Source organism: Hylobates moloch, unplaced genomic scaffold (genome assembly GCF_009828535.3).
Source record: "Hylobates moloch isolate HMO894 unplaced genomic scaffold, HMol_V3 SCAFFOLD_18, whole genome shotgun sequence".
NCBI classification, from domain to species: Eukaryota; Metazoa; Chordata; class Mammalia; order Primates; family Hylobatidae; genus Hylobates; species Hylobates moloch.
In genome coordinates this window covers 13,771,850-13,792,613 of record NW_026652293.1, presented here as the reverse complement: position 1 = coordinate 13,792,613, position 20,764 = coordinate 13,771,850, and the positions used below count along the sequence as shown (strand labels likewise).

General features: G+C 46.2%; 1 protein-coding gene across 2 annotated transcripts in view; it reads left to right on the top strand.

The window, feature by feature from the left end:
- The first annotated feature begins 254 nt into the window (after positions 1–254).
- NR5A2 (nuclear receptor subfamily 5 group A member 2) overlaps positions 255–20,764 on the top strand; it is a 149,562-nt gene continuing 129,052 nt past the window's right edge. Inside the window, exons 1-4 of one of the 2 annotated variants that reach the window (XM_032136512.2) lie at positions 255–456; positions 12,265–12,402; positions 16,389–16,507; positions 18,061–18,202. In XM_032136512.2, the coding sequence (XP_031992403.1) occupies positions 393–456; positions 12,265–12,402; positions 16,389–16,507; positions 18,061–18,202 (463 nt within the window). In that variant the 5' untranslated portion in view covers positions 255–392. The remainder of the gene's footprint in view (positions 457–12,264; positions 12,403–16,388; positions 16,508–18,060; positions 18,203–20,764) is intronic. The other variant, XM_032136513.2, reaches the window with a different exon arrangement.

Below are 20,764 nucleotides of genomic sequence, written 5' to 3'. Positions count from 1 at the left end.
ATTTCTTTGCCATTATCTGGCAAGAATTCTTATCTCTTTTGCTGTCACTTTATAACAGGGTCCTCTTATCAACCTGCATAGAGTCATGTGATGAGTCAAAGCCTATCAAAAGTTTCCATTCTTCTGATTAGAAACCATCATGAAACTGGATACATGGTTTACAGCAGGTCACTAATGTTGGAAAAAGTACAGAGTCCAGGGAAAGACTTGTTTGTAACTTTATGAATTCTGGATTTTTTTCTTTTTTTTCCTTTGCTTTTTCTTAACTTTCACTAAGGGTTACTGTAGTCTGATGTGTCCTTCCCAAGGCCACGAAATTTGACAAGCTGCACTTTTCTTTTGCTCAATGATTTCTGCTTTAAGCCAAAGAACTACCTATAATTTCACAAAGAATGTCTTCTAATTCAGATACTGGGGATTTACAAGAGTCTTTAAAGCACGGACTTACACCTATTGGTAAGTAGGAATTTCTCTATTGATCATCTATTTATTCTGCTACTACATACATATAATTTAATCTCGTTGATGGATTTTGCATTTTAAGTCATGGCTTTTCCTATTATGTTTATTAAAAGCACATAATAAGCCTAAGTATATATATCTCACATTTATCTTTCTTGCAGTTCAAAAAAAGCAAATGGATATTTCAAAATATGAATATTATTCATTATATCTAGTGTTTACTGGTGTCATTCTAATAGTCTAAACAGCCAGAAAATATTATTTATAATTTATCAATTTCAACTTTAATATTTTCTGATAATTTTTAATCAGAAATAATAAGCTAAAATTTGAACAATTTGAAACAAGTTAATCATATTGAGTGATCATTGATCAAACTCTAACAGATAGCTGTCAAGTATTTGTTACTTTTCAACCCACACAAAAGTATGGTGTCTCATTCTCTGCTTATACCGTAAAAAATTTTCATTTTATTTTCCTGGGGAATGAAAGTCATGCCCCCACCTCCAAAAAAAAAAAAAACCCCCAAAAAACTAGACCATCATTAGTAAAGGATTTGAAGTTAAGAGCTACTGTTTTTCACAACAATTAGTATATTTTGTTTTTACAAACAGAAATAATAAAGCTACTTTTCATTTAAAAAAATAGAGTTACAAACTTGTGAATTTTATAGCAAGACTACATTCAATTAATCCTAAAAGTAAAGGACTAAAGGGAAGTAATTCCCAGTGTTCTGTAATCATTTGTCTGTTGGAAGTCAAGCCCTTCTGCCTTTCCCCAGTTTTTGAAGGACCTGTGCCTTTTCTGGTAGCATTTGCCGAGGCTTTCGGACTGGAATTTCCCTCCGAATTTGCAGGGGCCTGCCATGAGCTCTGAGTCTCAGCTCCATTGTAACAAGAAAGAAAATCAAGGCTTGAGTTTTTTCTCTTTTTTCCTTCCTAGTCAGCTGACTCCACAGAATACAGTGATTGCTTTTTTTATGGGCCAACTACACCCTAAAGTATATCACTTGAGGAAATGTTTACCAAAAATGTTCTATATTTACGAAAAAGAAAACATGGGGAAGGCAAGCAGGGTGTAACACACAATCAATTGTTCTGCAGATAACACAGAAAATACAGGCACAAGAAAGATGAGAGAGAAGCACAAAACCATTTCGCATCTTTTTCGTCGGGCAGAACCCCGCGGTGCGCAGGCGAGGAGTCCTTCCCGGCAGCTCCGGGCAGCTCCGCGCAGCTCCGGCTCAGCGTCCGGGGCCGCAGCCAGAGCGCGCTCGGGCCGGAAACGCGGACTGCGCGCGCACGGGGGACGCGCGCTCGGGGGCTCGCACCCGCGCGGGCGGTCTTGGGCTCCTGCTGCGCGCAGCCCCGGCTGGTCGCTGCCAAAATAGAGTTGAGCTGGGTCGGGAGACCACACACGCCGACCCCCTGCAGTCTCCCCCAGACCCCATGGGTGAATTAAAGAGGGTAACGTAGGGGAAAGAGACGCTGTTGCACTTCTCTCTGCAACCTTGGAAGAACTGTATTTCCACCCTCCGCACGCGCAACTCACATCGCAAGGGACCGAGGCGGGTACACTCTGAGCGTAAACAGAGAACACCTGCAGCTCTGGAATCGGTCCCACCGCAGAGAGCTGGGAACCGGAGGACTGTCGGTCCAGCCCATAAGGGGCTGCTGGGGACTACACCTCAAGAAAAATACCGAAGAAGGCTCTCCCCTGGCCTCAGCGAGACTACCCCAACATCCTAAACCTGTGCAGGCACTTCCGGGCGCCGGATTCCGGGATAACAAAATTCCAGTCAATTTTCCGGTAAAAGAGACCTCTTTCAGGATCTTGTTCGCAGCCACCAGTCCCTTCCCAACCCAAGCACAGCCCCTCCGCCTCCTGGTATTGGAGCCCCGCAGGTGGTTGTGAGGTGTCCACATCTGCAACATCTTAGTGACCCCGAGGCGGCTGTGGCACCGAGAGACAATCTGTTTACCTCGTAGCCTCCACGAGGGTGCTGACGGTCGTTCCCAGGGTGAATGGCTGGACGGAGCCACCCAAAGTGCTGAGGGAGAGGAAGAGAGGGCGGTGAGGAGCCTTCGGACTGAACTGTTGGATTGAAGGGCCTGACCCGATTCCTGAGGGAGAGATGCCCCTTGAATGGGTCTTTCTGATTGCCCAGGGCAGCCCCACTGGGAAGAACCCACGGGTGCAGCTGTAGAGAGTGTCTGAGGGTCTCAAGGGTAGCTTTCAGATGGCAAATTGCAAGGTGGGCTGTGTTGAGTGGTTCACAAAACCGAGCCCGGTGTATGTAGACATCAATCAGGGTTTACAATTCTACATTTAATTCAGTTGTGTTGTACTAGGAACTGAGCCTCCTTTTGTTTGAAAAGGTGTCTCCATGGTTTTTAACTAGGGGCTACATCTTGTACGCACACTGATGGTTACATGAAAGTTTTGTATAGATGTCTGTGCTTGTATAGAAAAGCAGAATTAAGATAAAGTTGTTCCTTCTGCCTACCTGCAAGATAATCATTTATTGTAGTGTAAAAGCAGCACACTCAGGTTATAACTAGATTGTTCCCTTAAAGTTAACTAACTCTGGGACACTGGCCAGACTCTTGGTTTCTGGTCTTGGTTTACTTCTTTCTCCCAGGTGGGATGATTTTATTGAATAATATGCAGTACTAACTTTAGAGGCTTTTTATACTTACCTATATCAAGAAAAGAGCCATATCTGTGTAATAGGAAATATGTTATACATAAAACAAATATTTATTGACCACTCTCACAATGTGCCCAATATTATGCTTTGATTTATATTAAATTTCCGTAATCCTTCAAATTAACTGCATTTGCAGAATATTTTATGCACTTAGTATAATATTGCATATTATCCACAGAAGGTTATGTCTGCATACTTAGGGGTACATGATACACAGTGCAAACACTGTATTGAGTCTGTAATGTGAGTCTTGCTATCTGGTCCCCTGAACACTCAGTCTGATTTTATTTCAGTGATAACCTCCAGCAATCTCTGTGCTTATAAGGATCTCTGAAAGTAGACGTCATCAGTGGAAAGTGTGATAGCCGTTATGTCACCCTAACCTCCAGCGAGCTTTATTTAGAATGCCAGCCATCCAAGCCCATGTTCTGATTCTCATAGTTGGGGCTTAGGCTGCCAGTTTCTTCTATGAAGCTAAACTCTAGAGCCTCCCTTCTTTCCATGCCCCAGCCCATCTCCAAAACAGTGCTTCTCAGATTCCTCTTTTCTGGCCTGGATCCACAGGTAGTGACCAGAGTTAAAAGAGTTCTTGGGCCAGGCACAGTGTCTCAAACTGGTAATCCCAACACTTTGGGAGACTGAGGATGGAGGATCACTTGGGTGCAGGAGATCCAGACCAGCCTAGGCAACATAGTGAGACCCAGGCTCTACAAAAAAAAAAAAAAAAAAAAAGAAAAATTAGCTGGGTGTGGGTGTGGTGGCATGTGCCTGTAGTCCCAGTGACTAGGGCTTGGGGGTTGAGGTAGGAAGATCACTTGAGCCAGGGAGGTCGAGGATGCTGTGATTGTGCCATTGAACTCCAGCCTGGGCAACAAAGTGAGACCCTATCTCAAAAACAAAACAAAACAAAACAAAACAAAAAAACAAAAAAGGATTTCTTTTTCTTTAACACCTTTTTTTTTTTTTTTTGGAGGTGGAGTTCCGCTCTTGTTGCCCAAACTGGAGTGCAATGGCATGATCTTGGCTCACTGCAGCCTCAGCCTTCTGGGTTCAAGCCATTCTCCTGCTTCAGCCTCCCAGGCAGCTGGGATTACAGGTGCACGCCACCACGCCCGGCTAATTTTTTGTATTTTTAGTAGAAATGGGATTTCACCATGTTAGCCAGGCTGGTCCCGAACTCCTGACCTCAGGTGATCCACCCACCTCAGCCTCCCAAAGTGCTGGGATTACAGGTGTGAGCCACCGCACCCGGCATCTTTAACACCTCTTCTAACAAACCAAGAGAGATTTATAGAGGAAGGGAGAACAGAGGCTTGTTAATGCTTCTCTCCTTTACTTGACCCCTCCACCAGACACAATGTCTAGGATTATCTTGGATTCAGCCTTGAACATAAGTTGAGCTAGAGAAGGGCATATTGTCAGACTTCCACCTACAGGCCCAACCCAATCCCCACCCCCAGGGATGCACTAGGCAGGCAAGACAACTTCACTCCACAGCTCTAGAGTCTACCTTAGGATAGAACTAGTTCTTTTGAGTTGCACTTCCTCATGCTTCACCTTATTGGAACAGACTTCTCGGAAAAATCCAGTTGGCTTCAAGGAACTTCAGGAGGGCATTGTGCTCTGGGGAGGCCCTGGGGAAGAGTTGAAATATGACCAATATGATCTTGAGAGATCAAGCTTGAGAAAACCATGTGAACTGAAACTGACCAGGCAAGTTGATAAAGGTTGCCTCTTCTTTAGTGTTTTGGGAAGCTGTTATGTATGTTTTTGTGTGATTGATAAGTAAGAAAAGATATTTGGAGTTTAACTATTAAACACCAAATAACCTGAATGCAGATGACCATGAGCACTTATATGAGCAGTTTTATCTGGTCATAATGTAATTGTCCCCAAGGACTTTGTCAAGCCCTGCAAGACAATCAAGTTAGCAAGCACATCCCACTGGAAGGTGGTCCTAGAATGGTTAGTGATTCCCTTTTTAGTTTTCTTACAGAATGATGAGTTTGAGTGAAGCTAAGGGGAAAGACAGAGGGGAACTGATTATATATATATATAGATCTATCTATCTATCTATCTATCTATCTATCTATCTATCTATCTATCTATCTATCTATCCAGCATAGTATATTTCTTTCCTGGCGCTGTCTGATTTAACTATAAAGTTTACTTTGTTAACCCAATTTTACTGATTTAAAAAATGGAATCAGAGGTCAAGCAATTTACTCAGCTTGTCAAGAGAATGAACTATAAATAGAACCCAAGAAATATTCTGAAATACATACTCTTTCTCCAAAGTGGTAACCACTTGTTCTTGTTGACATAAAGGAGTTATGATTTAATACAATGTTGGTCTATGCAGACTTTCCTCCAAGAGACATTTCGAGCTTTAGAAACATATTTGTAAGTGGTTTTTTAATCTTCATTTCCATTCCACAGTAGAAATCACACTTGGATCCTTCTAGAATTCAGAAGGGTGGCATAGGGAGTGGTGTATGGAAAGCAGAGTGGAAATCACATCTGGGAGGACTGAGGTCTGAGTGGGGTGGGACGAAGACACTTCTGGTCCCCTACTCTGGAGTTTCCTGTAAAGGATCTCTGGAGTTTGGATGAAGTTTAGCTTGTGAATTTGTGGTATATGGTAGCAACTCGCAGGGCTACCAACAGATGGTGAGAAGGAACTGAGAGGAAATTCAGAGCATGTACTTGTTATAGAGTCAGTGGGTATGAGGAGGGCAGGGAAATCACTCAAACTGAGTGACCGAATTAGATAGCATTAACAAACATACTGTTGTACCATGAGAGGAGGGTATAGGGAAAGACAATTTAGGTGTCAATTAAAAAAAAAAAGCACCTTTGACAAACCCAGCTGTGCCTCTTGCAGTGAGATATGCTAGTCCCACACCCATGCTAGCATTTTTCACGGTAAGTGCTGGATTCTTTGCTCAGGGTTTGGATGCCTGCAGCCCCCGCTTCCCGGGCCCCTGCAAGCTCCACCTGCTCCCCCGGCCTCTACAGGAATGGAAAGAAAATTGGTCGGAATCCACTGCTTGGTCCTGGAATCAACTTTCCAGTTACCAGACAAGAAACTCTGGAGAAAACAAGTGAATCTCTCTCAAGCCTTGGCACACACTGTACACCAATCTCTTAATCGCGAAAGTTATCTCCATGTTGGAAAAGCCCACGCCCTTCTAATTGTGCAACCTCTGTAACTGCCCAGACCATAACACTTTCTCTAGTTCCACGCCCATGCTTGAGTGTGACGGTACCACTGTTAAGTCTTGCCTTTCCAAGCTCCCATTTTCTTTGCTGACCAAGTGAGACCCAAATTGCTGGACCCCGCATCTCTGCGGTCCCGGCACTCTTTGACCTTAAGAATCGGAAGCTCAGGCAGGGGCTTTTCTGAACGAAGAAGTTTGGTTTGGATCAATCCCCTCGCTGCAAAAGCCGAGGAATTCTGAAGCAATGCAGGACGTTACCCCTTCCATCAAGAAGTTTCCAGTATCGCCGGATACATTTAAATGGCAGCCTAGAATAATCTCGTGCTAAGGATTTTGTTCCTGACCCAGGTTGAAGCGGAGGAGAGGGTGTAAATGATGCAACTGCAAGTGTTCAGCTAGTTTCACAAGGTGCTTTGTGGCCTGCTAGCGCCGGGATCGTCGTTCTGTTGGCCCCGAGGCTGGACAGGATTGATTCCAATGGATGGAGTCTCAATAGTTTTGAACTGGAGCTGGCTCAAATTTCCATTTCAATTACAGAGAGGAAGAGATAGATTAGACTGGACCACCTACCCGAGATTATTTCCCCTGCCCCGCTCCTTTCTTAAGACCGGATCTCCCTGTTACACTCTTCTAAGGGCACCGGCTATACCCTGGCGGGGCGCTCCAGGACCCCTGGGTTGGGACAACTTGCTGCAAAGAAAATAAGTGAAAAGGTTCTTCAGTGAACTCTTTTTATACAAAGAGCCGTAGATTCTGATACCCAGGCCAAATTCTCCAAAAAGCCCTCCTTTCCTCTGGGGCAAGGGTGGGAGGTTGCCCGGGGGGGTGGGGGTAGGTTGGATTACCCAGACAATTGCTTCGGCTTTCGTTTTCCTCCGCGATAAAAACCGCGCCACGCCAGGTCGAGATACTCTCCTAGTGATTGTGAATCAATCGCCATCCTGCTCTAGGGGCTGATGTTGATGTCTTAAGTAGTTATTCACACGTGCAGCAGAAAGGCTTTTTTTCTTTTTTCTTCTTCTTTTTTTTTAACAAGGCACGACTACTCACCTATTCAGGTTTGCTTTTTTAAAGCTTCGGTCAACACAACGCTCCCTGGTAATTCCTATGCCTGTACTGAAATTTAACCCATCTCTTTCTAATACAAAGCGCTCAGAATGAGGGCGGGTGGAGCCTACGGGCGTGGGCGGGTAGCCCAGCCCTCTGAGCCGGGGAATGAAACTGGAGTTCTGGCTAAACTTTTCAGAGAAAGGCAAAAGCAGCTTCTGATGGGCTTTTCGGTTGGGAGGGGCGGAAAAATTAGGCAGACCCGGAGCTTCCGTAGGCTGAAAAACTTGCTCCTCTTCCCCTCGGGCTATCCCGGCCTAGTAATAGAGATCTGAAAAAAATCTAGACTTCTTCCGGGGTCTAAAAGGTAGATATGTGGGACGAAAAAACTAATTGTCCTGGTTTCTTAAAAAGCACCAAAAAGTGGGAATGGAAGAGAAGACGGGAGAAATTGTTTCGAAGGAGGAAGGTTTTGCAAGTTTTGTGCAAGTTTGGGTGGGTCATCTACCCAGGCGCCGAGGAAAGGTGTGTCTGTCACACCTTTTGCGAGCCCAGGAAACCTGAACCGCTCCTGAAAATCCTGATATTTTTTTCCCGCTGCAGCCGGCACGGGTCAAGCGAGCGGGGGCTGAACAACACTTTCCAGGTCAGGTCGAGCTGATTGCTCGCAGCTCACGCTCCGAAATGCGGTGCTGAACCACGGGAAGGAGGAGGTGGGGAGGAGGGCGGGCAGTTGCATCCTCGTGAGTGGGGAGTGCGAGGCCTCCTCAGCTCCAGCCAGCTGGGTGAATGGGGCGTGCACGGCCCCGTAACGCCGAGCGTGGATAAAATATGCTAGGACTGCGCTTCTCGGGCTCATCAAGGCTGCGGGAGCCTCCCCGAGCCATCATCCTTCGTAATTGCAACCGTCAATCAACACTTTAAGACAAAGTCAGAACCGGGAAGGGCGAGCCCCGGAGACCAGTCTCGTCGGAAAGAAGGAGGTGGAGGGGAGGTGGGGGAAAAGGAGAGAAGTTTGCCAGAAGTTGGCAGAGGGAGTGCAAAGAAATTGAGAACGCGCAAGGTAGTTGAGCAGAGCTGTCCCCCGGTCCCACCACCGACTCCCAGGCCTCCCGGGTTCTAGTCTCTGGTCTCCGCCACCAGTTACAATTCCCGCAGCGGTAAGTACGGGGTGGGTTCCTAAGTGTGCTTCCACTAAGAGGTACAGTGGCAGTTGCTAAGATGTCCCCGGCGGAGGATGAGATGCGTCTGTCCAACTGCGGTAGGTGTATTTATGGGTCAGTCCAGACCACCGCTGGCGCCGGCGTTTAGACCACACAGACCCCGTTCCACCTACTTACATCTCAACTGCTTTCCCTTCCCGCAGCCACTTGGCTGTCTTCATATTGCGGCCTCGGGAACCCAGAACCATTCCCAAATAACCCATCTTAGACACCGCGAACTCGGGTTCCTCCTCCCACAGCTTCCTTTAGCAGAGGGCTTTCTGGGGGACGCCCAGACCCATCCAAGGTCACTGAGCTGGCGGGTCCCCGGCTTCAATAGGGGTCCCTTGTCCAGCCGAATTGAAGGGTCAAAAGACGAGAGTGAGTGATCAGAAGGAGGAGGGAGTTCTGAGGGAGAAGAAAGGGTGTACTTGGAGGGCAGTAATGAGCTTGACGCTGGAAGCCTGGTGCCGCCGCCCCTGCCTCTGCATCTGCCTCTTGGATGGAGAACCCGCTGCTTCCTTAAATCCCTTGCGGAGCCACCTGAGGAAGGTTTGTGTGCCCTCGGGTCTCTGGCAAGAATCAATTCCAGGGGAAGATTTCCTTGCCTCGTCCACTGCTGGCGGGGATATTGACATCCTTCCAGGGGATCTGAAATAGGGCTGCCCCCAGGGAGCGTTTCCCGTCGTCGAGGTAAAGGCCTGGAGCGCCGAGGGCTTAGGCTTCTGAGCTAGGGGTTCCCTTGGTTCTTAGGAAAGGCCGTTTTCTCTCGCTCGAGACTTTCTGCTCTTTCAGTCCCCCTCCATTCGCTGCTACGCTTGGGTGTTGGCCTGGACTAGACTTTCAAAGCAGAGGAAAGGGCTTCCTTCCGTGATACAAGCTCCTCCGTTAATTTTTTTAAAGCACGGATTTTTAAAACCTAGTCCCCAGCCACTATTCCCTCCCGCACCCCTCCCATTGAGGATTTTTCTTTCCTGGAAAGTCTACCTGTGGAGAGATAAATGAGTGCCAGCTGGCCTTTTGCCACCACCACTCTCCATCTTTCGGGGATGTGGTGGGAGGGTAGACTGGCATGGACCAAGAAGTCGCTAGTGTGGCCTAAGCAAGTCCCTTCTGGCCCTGGCAGCTGGCGTTATGAGCATGGTCACAAAGCTTGCCTCACTAGGTCAGCCTCAGCCTCAGTTTCAGCCTCAAGTCAAGGCAGGGTTTCTTGATACACTACAATTTCAAGGTCCTGTCAGACCCTCTTTCAACTTCTTTCAACTCTCCTAACTTCCCCCTGCTTCACCAAGCAGAGGTGAAATCACCACCACACACTGAGGGTTGGAGGTTTCCTCTTAGGACCAAGGGTTTGGAGTCCTGCATCTTTGCCAGGCTAGGATCTGGGAAAGGTGCTGTATCATAAGTGCCTCCATAAATTCTTCGAATTGCTGTGGGAGGAGGTTCTTCTTAATTAAGGCTTTGAAACAAACTGATTTTCAAAGTTCACGAGCAAAGCAGGGCAACCACTGCAGTGAGCCCTGAAACTGACTCCCTTTCTTTATTTTCTTAGTTCTCAGTGATATTTAAAACAACTAGGAATACTGAAATGTAGTGACAGTGATACTTGATACTATCACAAAAATTGGAGCTTTTGGCAACTTCAGCCCACTTCTCCATATAAACTAATGGACAGGCCTTCATAAGTTTAAATGTTTCAATGAAACCTGAAGTTGCTACTAAAGCTGGAGTCTAAATAACTTTGATCCTGAATATATATTGAAGAGCAAAATGACAAATCAATTAAGAGAGTCGGTAGTACCTGAATTGCCAGGTGTGGGTGGGTGATGAACAACCCATTTTATATACATTATACACTGCAAAGATTGGAATAATTTCCAACTCACCAAATACCGGACTGGGCAGTTTCAATGTGTAATCTCTATACCATTCAAATAGAATAAACTTAGATCTTTTGAGATTCAAATTCACCCCCTTGTGGGTGGACTCTGATAATTACTTCGTTGCACAGCAGACCCTAAATATGAGACATTTCGCATGCAGTCAGGAGGCTGGAAAGAATGTTTTTTATCTTGTTGGGAGGAGATCTGAAAACTTTGAATATGCGGCTGGGCTGGTGGTCGAAGAGCTTGCATAACAGATGGTTCTTTAAAACATTTTTTAAATGCTGGGCCTCGGCCTCAAGTGGTTGGTCCCATCAGACAACAGAATGAAAAAGTAAAGCCTGGACTGATCCTTGTATTCTGTGTGGAAACACAGGTCACTAAAACTGGAAAGTCTGTCGCTTAGATGATCTTGGGCTCCAGTCGAGGGTCTTTTAAAAGTGAAAGAAGGGACTAGGGAGCAGGCTGGGGAAATAGGAGTCGCTGCCCCTTCCTCTAATTCTGAGTGAGCTCTTGGCTTGTGGCCCGCCTCTCATTGAGCCGGGACCCTCGGCCCCTTCAGGGCGCCGGGACCCACGTGTCGCCTCTTCAGGGTCTCAGTGCCCTGGGGAGTTGAAGCTGGAGGACCCTTGACCGCAGACCAACTCTGCATGTAAGAACGGTCAGCTGAATTTTCTCCTTTCAGTGGTTTAAATGGGTGTTTAACTCCCCTTCATCTCCTCATCCGACACACTAGCGAGGGCACACGCCCACACGCGCCCCCCATCCCTTCTTGTTTCCCCTCAGCTCGAGGAAATTGCTGCTCTGGCTGCTGCTTCTTCGCCGCCACGCTCAGACAGAGGTCGCTTCTGACTAGCTGTAAGACCCGGCTGCATTTACATCCCCCCCGCCCCGGGCCAGGGTGGGGTGGGAGGGGGTGAGGCGGGGTGAAGAGGTTGGGGCAGGCCGGGGGACTGGAGCCTGAGCCTCATCCTTATTGGCTGGCGGCTAGTGTCCGACCTGAGTCCGGAACCCGCGTCCCCATTCACTATCTTCACCCCTCAACCCAGCCTTCCCCCCACCCCCGGCCCTACTTACCTTCTTCTCCCCCTCGTCTTCCCGCCTGTCCTTCCCAGCACCGTCACCCTCGGGGCTGGGAAGGGCCGTTCTCGGACCCGCGCGGGGAGTGGACCAGGCAGGAGAGGGAGGTTGGAACTTCACAACTCCACACTTGCGATAGTGAGCGAGAGCGAGGCAGAGAGAGATAGGGGGAAGGGGCGGAGAGGAGGGGAGAGAGAAGGGAGGCGAGAGAAAGAGGAGAGAGACCCCTGCCGATCCTGAGCCAGAGGGCAGTGGAGGGAGGGGAAGGAGTCGCCCAAGACGTCCGGGAGCAGTGGCAGCGGCACAGCCGGGGAGGCAATAGCAGCCCCGCGGTAAGCCTCCGCTGCCCTCCGGGAGCTCGGCGGTTCACGGCTCCGCGCCCCGGGCAGCTGCGTCCTCGCCACCGCCTCCGCCCTTGCGGAGCCGAACCAGAGGGCTGGGACGCTGACTTCCTCGCCTCCTTTCTTAACCCTGACCTCCTCCTCGCAGCTCGGGGGCGGCTCCGGAGCTGCGAGACCGGACAGGGCTCAGAGGTCCTGCCCGGCAGCCCCGAGGAGGGGGAGGCACGCTCCGGCGAGGCGAGAGGGTTGGGTGAGCGGGCACCCCGGTCGCCCCTTCCTTCTTTTCGCCGGAGTTGAATCTGTGCTGCCCGTGTCCAGGTGCTGGGCTTCTGGACCGACACGGATCCCCCATCCCCGCCCGCGGTCGGCTTGTCATGCTGCCCAAAGTGGAGACGGAAGCCCTGGGACTGGCTCGATCGCATGGGGAACAGGGCCAGATGCCGGAAAACATGCAAGGTAAGGAGGCGCCGCGCGGCGCTCCGGCTCCGGCTGCTTCCCCACCCCCGGGCTCGCCCTGCAGGCTTCAGCCTCCCGCCCCGCGCGGGCGCGGGAGTAGCTCGGCTGAGCGCTCGCAGCCGCGGGAGTCGAGCCCCCTCCCCAGGTGCAGGCATAAAAGTTTATGGCTCTTGAACAATGCGGGGCAGAGGTTTTTCCAATCAACGTCTAATTGGCCGCTTCTAATTAAGGAAAGAGAGGCTTCCAGCTCTATGGCAACCCAAGCAGGGCAGCTTAAGGCTAAAGGTACTTTAGAATAATAAGATCATTCTAAGAAGAAATGGAATGTCTCATTGGACACCCGAACAGGTTCTCCGTCATTGGAATTGGTGTGTACTGTACTTCAACCAGTACTCTTGTGTGGAGGGAGGCGACCCAGTCTAGGAAAGTCAACTACAGAAAGAGGTGACCTCCGAAAGGATTGTCTTAGCGGTATTAGAATGTATGTGACCACACCAAAAGCCCAGGCGGACACCCGCAGCCAGCTCGGATTTGGACAATTCAAAACTGCTGGCAGAACTAAAGGGAAAAAGTTACCCCAACCCCCATCCCCTGTACGCGTAGTGCTGAGTGAGTCGGGGGGGGGGGGGGTAGCGGTTCGTTTATTGCCCCCTTTTAAAATCTGAGATCTGAAAATATGGAAGTCCCATTCGTTTTCCCAGCTCTTGATTGCCAACAAAAAAACAAATCCCGCTGGCTGTATTTTCTCCTCATTCCAAAATAACAACTCTAGATCTGGCTTGTATTAAGCCCTTCAGAAGTTTATCTCATTTGCTCTGGGCCGGGGAGGGAACAATGCTAGGAAAAGTCACCGGTGCTCTTCCATCCTCGCCCCTTCCAGGGTGCAGGATGTGCGGGCCGGCGGGCCTGTGATCCCGGAACGCTTCCTGCCATCCCCTTGCGCGAACTTGAAAGGGCTGGGAGGTGTTGAGAGCAGAGTTCAGAGCTGGTGCACTCCGCGGTGCTGAGAGTGGGCGGCGCGCGCGGGCGCTCAGGCCCGGGGACCTGTAGTCGCCCTACAGCGGAGGGGAAAATACGTAGCTGGAGGGCGTGCGCCGTGCGGCTGTGATCCGTTACCCCATCGGTCATCCTGGGGGTCTCTCCAAGCCTCTAGGTAGGGCTGTGAGAGTCCCCTAGAGCTGAGGCCCCAGAGGCTGACCTGTGGGTCTGGCTGCTATGGGAACCCGGCTGGTCCAAAGAAGCCTTTCTTCCGGGCACCTGGAATTCCAGCTTAGTGTGGGGCATTGAGGAAGTGGCGCGGGGGGGCTGGGTTGGGGGACCTCAGCCGGCAGCTCCGGAGAGGGCCTAACCTTGGGGTCGCTGGGTGAGGCCCGCACGCTTCTTGGCTCCAAAAGGAAAGTTTCTGCTTCTCGTTCTGGTGCGAGAAGCCAAAGGCTTATTTTGGGAACGGAGAGAGAAATGTTATTGGTAACATTTTCTTTGGAAAGTTCCAGGGGGGTCTTCTGGACACACTACCTAGTGCCCCCAAACCAGAGAAGTAGTTTTTCTTTGGTGCCTGGACTCAGAAGTCGCCACTCACTCAGCCCATGGTTCGAAATCAGCATGGGAAGCGCCGGGGCAAGCCTTCGTCGGAGACTAGAGGCCTGCCTGTCGGGAGGAACCCCTGGGGATGGGGACCCCATTCTCCCGCTTGCTCTGGTTCCCACCTGGGACGCCTCCGTAGGAGCCCAGAAAGACGATCCACTACATGGCCCGGGACAGCGCAGCGCGCCCAACTTTGAGGGAACTTTGTGCACCTCTCTGAGGCCCTAGCTTTCCAAGGCACCGCCGTCCGTTCTTCTTTCTCTAGACCGAAACTGGGGAAGAGTGTGGGCGCTTCTTTGCCCTGATGGTTTCGCCTCTCCAAACGCCTACTTCGGCTGCACCAGGGCATCTGGGAAACTCTGAAAGGCGCCCAGGCCTCACACAGCAGCGTCTCCCTACTCAGCCTCTGTCTTTGGGTTTTTTCAAGAGGGTCTCTACCTCATGCCTCGGTCTTTCTTCGATGTCGGGTCTCCGAGGTAGGCACGGATTCCCTCTGAAAGCAGTTGCCTATCTGTGCCCCTTTGGTGTAAAGTTAGAGTTTACTTTGTTGGGGGAAGGGGAGGTAGAAAAGATCACAGCTGGGAAAGTGCGCTTTAATCCTTGTTCCTAAAACATGCCTCAAGACTGTCATCGCGATTGTTAGGAGAGCTATCAACGTCTAGGGGCTATAAAGGAATTTCTGAACCCTCGGCCCTTCCCAAACCCCCAGGTTCCTAAAACCCTAGCGGGGGTCTCTTGGGGCTGGGATTCAGGCTGGCACCGCTGGGAAGACCGCGCCTAGCATCCCTTTATTAATATTTCACGAAGGCAGGCTCCTGCCTCCTCTGGAGCCTCTTTTCTCGGAATGTTCCCAAACTCTGGCTAACTCACTCCCCTGTAAGCGCCAGCCTAGGGCTCTGTGGCCCGGGAAGAGACGGGTCAACTCCACGGGTCTGCGCGCAGTCCTCAGTCGCGAAGTGCTGCAAGTGAGCCCCCGAGGGCCCTTTCCGACCGAAGATCTCGGGAACCAAAGAGAAAAAAAAAAACTTTATTTTCAAAAGAACAAGTATCACTGCGGCGATACTGTGGCCGAGGACTTTGGCGATGGGGTGGGGGCTATTTCTCTTTCCTTTTTGGTAAACAAATCAGAGGAAACTTCTGCCCGGCCGTGGCTTTCCCATCCCCCACCTGCCCCACCCCCTGCAAACGCCACTGATTAACTTAAAACAAACGCGGCTCCGTGTTTGTGCGCCGTTGGGTAGCAGGAGGTAGAGCCTAGGCGAGAGCCTGGTGCGCCCACGGGTTTCGCCGAACAGTGCCCGGGGGAGTGCGGGCAGGGTCCCGGCTGCGCAGACCTGCGGGTGCCCGCCCACCCGCGCCCCGCGCTCCCATACTTGTCCTGTGTGGATGTGGAGTCTCCGGGAAATACCGGATCAGGCACTTCCTGGGGTCTCCTGGTCACTGCCCTTCCTGTGCATAGTTTGTCATCTTTTTAGCTGCGAAGACGCCTTCGTGGGTCTGCGTCCGGAGCAAGGCGGTTACCCGATCCCGTCAGTGAGCCGCGCCGCGCGTCGTGGCGGCCTGATTTCTGTTTAACTTTAACAGGGCGATCTCGAGGTGTTTATATTTTGCTATGATGATCGGAAACATGTGAGGTTCATTACAGGGCTTCAATACTTTGAAACCAAAACCCTCCTGTGTGTCTTTTACTCTTCTGGTATTTTTCCCCGTACGGGCGTCCTCTATTTTCTTTTTCCTTCTTTTTATTTTCACAGATTTTCAAACGTGAGGAGATGAAAGTATCCAGAATAGAAAAGTACTGTCAATACGGAACTGAATGTTTCGATTATTCTAACAGATCTGAACGTTGGGAGCCTCAGGCTGTTTAGTTAAAGTGGGCTGCCGCTGAGAAGCGGGTTTCTGGGGCTTTAGTTTCTCTGTCGGACAGAGTTTGCAAATTGGTGCTGCTGTCCCTGTAAGCAAGGTGCACTTGCAGCAAACCACTTCAAGAGGGAGGCAATAAAGCCTGCGCTTCTCTACCTTAGGCGAAGGTGACATTTTGGAACTTAACTTCATAGGGATTTAAAAGAAATTCTAAACTGTTACCTTATGCAATTCATGTCTCTATTTGTTGCTTTGTGGAGTTATGAGACTTGTGTTTAAAAGTGGTCAGTTTAAAATGTTAACAAAAGAAGTTGGGAATTTTTTGTGGCACATGGAATTATGTGAGGTGCATGCTCATTGATGACAAAAGATGTTTTACTTGTAAAAATAATTCAGTAAGACCTTGCTAAAAATTGTTTTTATTTTATATTTTACCATGTGATATTTGCCCAGCAATCACCAAAATGCTTTTTGTTGCAGGATTAACACCTACATGTAAATTAATTGAATATATGTATACATTTCTCTTTTTGTTTTAGTGTCTCAATTTAAAATGGTGAATTACTCCTACGATGAAGATCTGGAAGAGCTTTGTCCCGTGTGTGGAGATAAAGTGTCTGGGTACCATTACGGGCTCCTCACCTGTGAAAGTTGCAAGGTTTGCTCACACATTGCTACCTGAAAAATATAATGTCCAACACCAAAATAAACCAGCGGATTACTTCTTTTAAGCTAAATTTAGGCTCCCTTTTTAAAGACTCAACTAAAAATGACAAACAGGGAGAAAGAGAGAGTCTTAGGGAGATGATTCTTAGAAGTGTGTGTCTGATTTAGTTCAAAAGGCAAAGAAATTTATGCTGTTTAGAAAACTTTGCCAGTCTCATGGTTCTAAAATACTTTATTGTAGTAAAGTGATATAGCTGTAGAAAGACTTCCATTTCTAACAGTCCTAAATATTGATTTTGCTTGACTTATATATATTTAAAGCATCGTTGCTCTTGAAAGGGAATATGACAAAGTATTCCCCAAATACATTTTAACTTCAGAGTATTTCTGTGCTATAAGTCTAAACATTTTTTATCCACAGACATAAAAGCCTAAATTCCCAACTGTGTTATTTCATCTTGATTTATTCCAAAATAATTTAAAGGATTTTTTGAAATTTATATCATAAAGACCAAGAAATCAGATTTTAGTTTTTAATATAATAATTTTTATAAATATATCATATGACCTATTTAAATGCATGGGTTTTAATATGTAAAATATGCTGTATTGTTACCAATAATATAAATTATACTTTAAGAATTTATCTCAGGACTTTTTAATATATTCCCAGTAAATTCAATATTCACTATTTTTCAAAGTTTTTTTGTTTGTTTGTTTTTGTTTTTAAGTGGAAAACTCAGTACAATTACTTAAACCACCACCAGGAAAATCCCTCCATTCTCTATAACAAAGTAAGAATGTTTCTCTTTGTGGCAAGTGGGTTAAATATGAATACTATCCTGGTAAATCTCTTATTATAAAGCTACACATTTTATTTTTGATTAATTTTTTAATATAAAATATAAGGAAAGCTCATACCGTGTGTGCTACAATTCAGCTATCTGTGATACGTGCTTTTTCCTTCCATTAGTTTTGCCTTTTTAAAAACAGTTCCCACACTTGAATGTATTCCAGTGGAATTATGAGCATTTTCCCATTTTACTCTTTAAATCCTTTTGCTTTTAACTATCCAGTGTTGACATTTGTTAAAAATTCTGAGGTGTTTTGCTATTCAGTTTTTTCCACTGGTATTTTGCAATGGTTCATCACTGAAATTATATCAGACTACTTAAAAACAATGCCAGGACTTCATGAGCACCTCTATCTGGAACACATGGGATAATAGGAAAATAGATTTAAAAAAATAATTTGATCAATATAGAGTGTATTTTTTCTGACTGTTGGGATGAAATGGTGTGTAGCCAAATCTCCCCAGGATTTGACGGATTCTTCAAGAATATAACTGATGCCAGAAAAACCTCCACCATGGCCTGGCACAGTTTGGGAAGGTTGATGTTGCTGAAATGTAAAATAAACCACAGAACCACATAAGGGCTCAAATAGTGCAATGAAAGGATTTACTGGTGATTTTCTAAAAATGAAACAATGGAAAAGACAGGTGTTAGATTTATAATACGTCTCACTATTTTCTCTGTCTTATAGGGATTTTTTAAGCGAACAGTCCAAAATAATAAAAGGTACACATGTATAGAAAACCAGAACTGCCAAATTGACAAAACACAGAGAAAGCGTTGTCCTTACTGTCGTTTTCAAAAATGTCTAAGTGTTGGAATGAAGCTAGAAGGTAAGATTCTTCTAAAGACTACTGCCTATTAAAACTCTCCAAGGACATGGACTTTAAAACAACATTGTGCTTACAGCATGGTAACATTATTTTCCCAGCATTTTAACACTACTGACAATACTGTAAGATCTTTCTATGTTTCATCTGCAGAATAGTCTGAGTCTCATTTAATCATGGTGACATCTAGTAGGAAAAAAATTTAAAATATTAGTTGTCTTTCCCCCCTCCCATCGCTTTTTTTTTAGTCTGGGGGGCAGATGCATTTGACACAAAAAAGGGAAAAATACCAGGTTATGAAAATAAGACTAAAGCAATCCAACTGAAAACAAGAATAATTTGTAAAACTATTAAAAGTAAAATATCCTTTGAGTTTTTAAATCAAGATACCCTAGGAAAAGTTTGATTTAAATTCTTTTTAAAATAGGTGTGCTTGTCATAAGTGTTAACTACTAATTTCATGATTCTTAAGCAAGAGTTAAAGCCTTTAATGGTGAAAAGGAGTTTCTCACGTAGGATATTATTTTTGATAATGTAGAAACGTATTTTTTTAGAAGATAATGACTGAGGCTGCAAAATAAAAAATTGAGAATCAGGAAACATGAAAAATAATGAACTATTAAATCATCAGCAAAGGTCTGACAAGAACAAGAAAGTGGCTCCTGAAAAGCCACACTTGAACTTTGTTGAAAGAGCAGACCCTATACTAAAATGTACAGATTGGCAGGCAGTAAAGTTAATATGTGACTGCTGTAAATAATTTGTAGTTCATGGACTACTATGGTATGTTGCTGCTTTCTAGCCTCTGACCTACTGGCTTTCCATGGATTAAATATACTGCAAATAAAGCAATAACAGGGATACAGATCACCGATGGTGCTAGATACAAGAGTGCATTTTATTTGATCAATGAGGCACAGGCTATTTTTATTTGGAATTTTCTGTTATATGGAACTCATACTTGATAGAAATACTAAAAAAAAAATCATATAAATCTGCTGAATAACTAACACACTTCTTCTGAATAGAGGTAGCCACTTTGGTTATTATGAGGACTGTTAATGTCAGTATCATTTTTAAGAGATCATGAAAGGAAATAATTGATGCTTATTAATTTTCTTGTTACCAATCACTATTATTTCCCAATAACTATTATTATATTATTATTATTATTATTATAACTACTATTATTCCCAATCACTATTATTTGGGAATCACTATTATTCCCAAATAGCAAAATATTATGGTAGATGCTTACTACAGTAAGAGACTCAGAAGATAAGTAAATGTTGTGATTTTGCATGATGCCCTTTAATTCCTTTTCAACAAAAATAATAAGGCTGCATTTCTTTACCTTAAATAATTAAACTTTCTTTTTTTTTAAATTAAGCTTTCACAATTGTAAATCACTTGTGGTACATGCTCATGCTTCCTTAGGAATGATATGAAACAGCTGAATATTCAATAAATTATCATCCAGATGAAAAACTCTTTATAATCTTGTGCAATATTCTGTATACCTAGAATTTACAATAAATTTTTAATGTGATACTAATCCTAAGATAAAAAGCTCAAAAACTTAACCTCCAGCAAGTTCAATATGTCACAAGCTATCAGAGGTCTCTAGTTTCTGTCCAATTGCCATTGGCCACTATGGACTTAGAGGGAACTGCTAACTAACTTATTAGTCATGGCTGCAGACTCCACACACCACTGTGGCAGAAGACTCTCTTGACAGCTTCTGAAATGAATTAATTTGTTTTAATTATGTCCAGTTCTACTTAAATTAAAAGCAGTAACTGGTGGTCATCTGATGTGGGCTCATCAAGTCCAGGTGAAAGTGATTTTCCAAGAAGAACATGTCCCCACCCCTTTTGTAATTGCAACAAGGTAGCCAAAATGGCTTTCAGGGAGGAAGATATCTTGTGGGAAAGTATTCACAATTTAATCCTAAATTGGGTAACTCAATTCCACACCTCGGCAAAAGAAAACCCCAGAGCAGTTTGGGTTTCCATAAGGAACTGGCATAATAAAAGCATATACTCTTAGTAGAACGACTGATACTCTTTCTTAGCAATGTGAAATATTTATTTTTATTTTATTTTATTTATTTATTTTTTTGAGACAGGAGTTTCGCTCTTGTTGCCCAGGCTGGAGTGCGGTGGTGTGATCTTGGCTCACCGCAACCTCCACCTCCTGGGTTCAAGCGATTCTCCTGTCTCAGCCTCCTGAATAGCTGGGATTACAGGCACCCACCACCACGCCTGGCTAATTTTTTGTATCTTTAGTAGAGACGGGGTTTCATCATGTTGGCCAGGCTGGTCTCGAACTCCTGACCTCAGGTGATCCACCCGCCTTGGCCTCCCAAAGTGCAGAGATTACAGGTGTGAGCCACCGCACCACGCCTATGTGAAATATTTCTACGTCTAACAAAAATTATGAACTCTTCCTCCGTCCACAAAAGGGTTAATATGTCCCTATGTGCCCAAAATATTTTTTTGATGACAACACACACTTGGAGGAAGGAATTCATAAATAAAGAGGACATGGTTTTTTGGGAAATCT